General features: G+C 38.8%; 2 protein-coding genes across 2 annotated transcripts; both read right to left on the bottom strand.

Moving 5' to 3' along the window:
* Nucleotides 1-1237: 1237 nt before the first annotated feature.
* On the bottom strand, nt 1238-2167 carry LOC106950285 (olfactory receptor 151-like). The gene has a single exon (XM_015037037.1). The coding sequence runs from the start codon at nt 2165-2167 to the stop codon at nt 1238-1240; it is 930 nt and encodes a 309-aa protein (XP_014892523.1).
* A 1613-nt stretch (nt 2168-3780) lies between these two features.
* LOC106950284 (olfactory receptor 6N2-like) lies at nt 3781-4906 on the bottom strand. Its single transcript, XM_015037036.1, has one exon. It carries the CDS (start codon nt 4705-4707, stop codon nt 3781-3783), a length of 927 nt encoding a protein of 308 aa, XP_014892522.1. The 5' UTR covers nt 4708-4906.
* Nucleotides 4907-5841: the final 935 nt, after the last annotated feature.

The raw sequence follows: 5841 nt of genomic DNA, 5'->3' as shown, positions 1-5841 counted from the left end.
AATTGCAAGCTATTTTATAATAGTAACATCAACAATGTATTTCCACTTATAAGATTGAACTGAAGGGGAGATTGTTTAATGGTTACAACAGTACAAAAAAAAAACTTTAGTAATTTGTGCATGTTTTGTGTGTTCCACTGTCTGGAAAACTATAAATAGGATCTTACCCCTCCCTCCCTTCCTGCCCCAGCAGAACCTAACACCCCCCCCACACACACACACACACCCCACCCGCCCCAGCCTCCAGGTTTGGCGTTACGGCCCTGCATTTGTTGTCAGAGCGCAGCACAAAGATCCTCCTGCTGCTCCACAACTCAGATGTTCCACTGCACAGTTTTGTGACACCTATCTTAATATTAATAATTATAATGGCGTTTAGTTGCGCAACTTTCCGGACTCGTCCATTCGTGGCTGTTTTCACGTTTATTGCGCTGTTCATATTAGTCTCGATGTTTGCCGTTTTCTGGAGCGCAACGCGAAGCTCGACGTAATTCACAGGTAATTTATTAACTTGATATCAACAAAGACACAGCAGGATGGATCATGAGTCCGACTAAAACTAACTGGATGACAGACAAATTCTGGGGTTCAGGTCTGCGTATTTCTGAGTCCAAAAGCTGCAACCCGTGACTCATTAAATCTGCAAGCGACTTTAGAAAAAAACAATCCCAAAGCTGCTTATAATAATCAGACTTTGTGACCGAAACTCAAAATAGTTCCTGTTTTTCCAGCAACAAAATGTGCAACTCCCTCCATTGTTTACATTTCTGTCGCTGCTGACACTGCTGCATAGAAACGGTGGTCACTCTCCAAGACGCGCAGAGGAAATGCAATTAAATTACAAAAGAAAACAGCAACGCAAAGTGATTTCGATAAGTAACTGTAGTCTGACTGCTGGGTTTGCAACTGCAACGCGTTAGATTACTCGTTGCTGAAAAAAGTGGTCCAACGTCAGTAACACGTTACTGACATCACTGCCCAACTTCACTCTGAAGTTGTTCTTGTTTATTTAATAACATAATGATTTTTAAAGTATTTTAACGATTATTCTGGAAGACTAAAAAACCACAAACTTTAATTAGACACAAAACGAATCACAATATCTACAAGAAAGTCGCTCATTCTTTTAGAGTTTACAACAGACACACTGGAAAGCTACATTAAATGCAGAGAGATTTAAAATACATCAAATGCTTTCTGAAATACACCACAGATTTACTTAACGCGTTCATCCCTTTTATATAAAAACCAAACCTGTGCAGCATGTAAAATGTGCGACTCTGTTTCTTAACTGTGTCAGTCTCAACCCGTAGATCAGAGGGTTGATAATTGGTGGAATGACAAGAAAATCAATTGACATGAAATTCTGCACGTTTTCTGACAACTCCTTTGAGCCAAATCTCATGTACAGCAAATCAAACAACAAAGATCCACTAAAAATCACCAAAGTGAGCAAATGTGGCAAACACGTCTGCATGAATTTATTTCTGTTCTCTCTGGACGTTTTGCAGGATTTGACTAGAAAAGCATAAGACCAAAGAATGAAAAGTCCATGACCAACATAAAACGTGTAATTAAAAGCAGGAACAACAACCTGAGCAACTGAGGCAGAACAAGCCAGCTTAGAAATCAACCAGTTCACACAGTAGATCTTTGATATGTGGGATCCACATAACCTTGATGTTAATGTTGTCCCTGTGCTGACAACCATTAGGTAACATGGAGTAATCCAAGCAAAACATGTATAAACAACAACCCTTTTTTTAGTCATCATAGAGTGGTAAACCAGCGGACGACATATAGCCACATATCTGTCATAAGACATTAAAGCGAGCAAAGATATGTCAGCACAGACGGAGGAGTGAATCACAAAACCCTGCAGGAAACATCCAGGAACAGAAATTAAATGTCTGGTGGACAGGAGGTCATGGAGGAATTTGGGATAAAATCCTGCAGTCCCATAAAGTCCATTGATGCACAGATTACAGAGGAAGATGTACATTGGTTCATGGAGGTTTTTATCCATGATAATTGTCACGATTGTCAGATTCACCAACCAAATCACACAGTAACACAGCAAGGTGAGCAGAAAGAGAGTGACTCTGTGGCTGAATGTGCCACTGAACCCTGACAGAGTAAACATGGAGATCACTGAAACATTATCCATCACAGCAGATGCGTTCAACATGCCTCTGCACATTACAAGTCGAATCAACAGCCTGACTCTTTTCATCTGTGATGTTGCTAGTAGTTCACACTGCGCAGTGACGCGTTTCACAGAAGGTGTAGGCATCAGGTGACTCGGGATGGAACAGCCCAAAAAAAAAAAACCATCTACCACAACAGTTACTGTTGCCTCGTTAAGTACAGTGTTTGGATGTCTCATCTTACAGAAGATTCTGGACCAAATACTTACTCATCCAAGTGATTCAAGTATCGGGAGTTGCTTGGTTTCCATTTGTGTTGTTTTTAAAATTAACTGCTTGGCCCTTTTACTAACTGAGGTTCTCTGCATATTGGTGACTCAAACTTGTCTTTCTTGAACCAAAGCTAATGGCTGGATTAATGACAGCAGAGCATAGGTCAGCATGCCATGCCGTCCAGCTTGATTGGCTCAGGCAGAGGTTTAAGGCCTCTGTCAACACTCTGCAACGCTCCATGTGGTTGAGTCTGGAGAGATGATTGAAGAGGCTGTTGCTTCTTTATTGATCATAGTAATAAAAGAATAAACAAAGTTACATATTAATAAAATAATTTAAAACAAAAGCAAAAGAACAACAGTAGTAAAGTATATTTACACCTGGACACCCGTCTTACATCTGTAGCATCATCCAGTGAATTACTATTCATGTTTTAATGTCTTTATTAGTGTTTTCCATCCCATTCATAATTGCATGCCTATATAAGCAAGTAAGCAAGGGCATGCTATTCGCACAGGCTCATCTTTAACATGTTAAAAATTATTTAATAAATTTACCATAATGCAGTAATATTTGACGGCTTCATTAACAACATAAGTTATTTCTCATGTTGACATGCAGTGATGACCATCCTCAAACAGTTTTATGTTTGGACATTGATTGATTTCCATGCTTATTAACTCGAGTTTCACTCCATGTACTGATATACAAAAGCTTTTTGCAGGACTGAGGGAAAAAATGGTTCTGATTGAAGGTACAGGCCCCTGATTTACTTGGATATACAGCTCTGGAAAAAATTAAGAAACCACTTAAAATGATCGGTTTCTCTCATTTGACTTTTTATAGGTACATGTTTGAGTAAAATTAACATTGTTCTTTTTTTTCTATGAACTTCTGACAACACTTCTCTGAAATGCCAAGCAAAGATTTAGCATTTATTTGCAGAAAATGAGAAATGGGCAAAATAACAAAAAGATGGCGAGCTTTCAGACCTCAAATAATGCAAAGAAAGCAAGTTCAACAACAATACTAATGTTTTAACTCAGGAAGAGTTCAGAAATCAATATCTGGAGGAAAACCCAGGAGGTTTTCAATGTGGTTCAGTGCAGTGGGCTCTTAGTTATTTCCAGATCTGTGTATCGCATTAAATGTGCATAAAACCGGCGGTTTATATTCACTATGTGTGCATGAAAACATGAGTTTGTATTAACTGAAGGGTAGAAGTTTGTCGAATAAACTGAATCACTAATGGATTAAATTAGTTTCCTGTAATGGTCTGGGCAAATTTTAACCATCATCAATCATCAGTCGTTAGGTTTTGTTTCCTGATGCGTTTCCACAATATGTTTAGTGTACATGGTCATCTTTTATGGAAAAATAAAGCTAAAATGTGCCTCCTGATGTCTGGCAGCTTGAGGCCGTACACAAGAGGATTCAGAACTGGAGGGATGACGACAAACTCAAGGGATAAAATAACAGCAACAAATGGATTTATGTCCTCCAGGTTGTATCGACTCAAGGCGATATCACAAAATCCAGCGACGGAATAAATCATAAAAGAAACAATATGTGGTAGGCAACTCTGCAACACTTTACCCTTGAACTTCGTTGATTTTTTCCAGCATACAATTAGGATCCATAAGTAGGTGTAAAGCACATAAAAGAGCGGGAGAAAGACTGTAGTGATGGTTAGAAGCATTCCTAAAACATTATTGAGAGCTGTGCTGACACATGATAATTTCACCACATTCCAGTTGGCACAAAACACCTTCTGGATCTCATTACCACACAGAGGAAGGCGGGAAGACATCAGTATTACTGCCGTAAGATTCAGAGCTGGAAAGATCCAGGCCAGAACCGACAGCAGAACAACAGCTCTGGACGTCATCTTTCTGTGATAATGTAAAGGATGACACACGGCGACGTATCTGTCGTACGCCATGATGCTCAGGATGGTCAGCTCGTTGGAGCTGTACGTGTAGATAACATAAATCTGAGTAAAACAAGCCAGTGGAGAAATCAAATGGACATCAGAGAGCAGGTCCATGAGAAACCTGGGGAAGAATCCAGCAGAACCGTACAGAGAGTTGACTGATAACAAGGCGATGAATAAATACATGGGTTGATGCAACGCGCTGTAGTGGGAAATCACCAGGATCATCAGCAGATTGGCGCAGACGATGAAGCTGTAGAGCAGCAAGCAGAAGGTGAAAGCTGCAAAGCGGTAGTGTCCAATGTTCACAAACATGGTGAGGTTGAAGTAAAACGGCAAGGAGACGTTTCCCATTTCAGCTATGCATCAAAAATAACAAATCTACATCAACAGAAAACACCAGATAAGTCAGGCAACACATCAGTAGTTCCGTCCTTTACAACAGGATTTGATGAGCCTGTTTCAGCCGGAGCTGAAGAGTTGTGAACATAACAAAGGAGATGGATGAGTCTTTATCATCGACTGGCTTTGACGTCATTCTCTTCTTTCTACTCTGGAGAATTAGCAGCCAAGGCAACACTTTAATTTAGATTAACGTGGCAGTTTACACATCAGCTGTTTAAGCTGACCTTAGATACAACTATGGATTAAATACAAAGTACTGCATAGTAAATAAATAAATGGTTTTCCATTTTTTTCCAAATCAAAACCTGAATTTGAGAGACGGGGCCTCAAACTCATTTTTATTTTGGGCCGTATAAAGATCATGAATGATTTCAAGGGCCAGTTGTCTCAGTATGTATTAATAAAAAAAACGTGAAAATATTAATTATCAGCTGCCTACATTCAATAAGTACTTATTGGAATTAAATAATATTGAACATCTTTTCACACTGATCAGTTCCTCCAGGATTTTGTGATTCTAATTTAGAAATGTTTGCGCTTATTTATGACAGTAAATTTGACTTTTTGTTACTCGCTGTATCGATTATAACTTGGCATCAAACATGGCTGAGGCAGCAGGGTAAAATTAAAGAAATACTGCCACCTGCAGGTGGGAGGTAACAGTCACTTAACCCAAATTTATTTGACGATTTTTGGGGAATCTTTGCAAAAATAAAAATCATAATTATGCATTGGTGCTAAAAAAAAATGCAGCGTTTTTTTAATTTTGAGTTAATTCCTGTATTTGTAAAAAAAAAAAAAAATAAAAAATAAAAAAAACTGGGGAAACTGATTAATGTGATCTGGTGTCTAGAGGGCCACATAAAAAGCTATGGTGGGCCAGATTTGGCCCCTGGGCCTTGATTTGGACACGTGGTACAGAGAGTTGACCTTTGTGTACTTTTATTTAATTTTAAATGGAGTTGTTCTGTCAGATTAACATTAGTGAGAAAACATAATCATGATCAGGTTATTGAATAAATCAAATCAATCAAATTTTATTTGTATAGCACATTTCAGCAGCAAGGCATTTCAAAGTGCTTT

The sequence above is a fragment of the Poecilia latipinna genome, unplaced genomic scaffold (genome assembly GCF_001443285.1).
Source record: "Poecilia latipinna isolate Pla-1442-1.1 unplaced genomic scaffold, P_latipinna-1.0 Scaffold390, whole genome shotgun sequence".
In the NCBI taxonomy this organism is placed as follows: domain Eukaryota; kingdom Metazoa; phylum Chordata; class Actinopteri; order Cyprinodontiformes; family Poeciliidae; genus Poecilia; species Poecilia latipinna.
The sequence above is the reverse complement of the archived record's forward strand: the minus strand, read 5'-3'. Positions and strand labels throughout refer to the sequence as shown.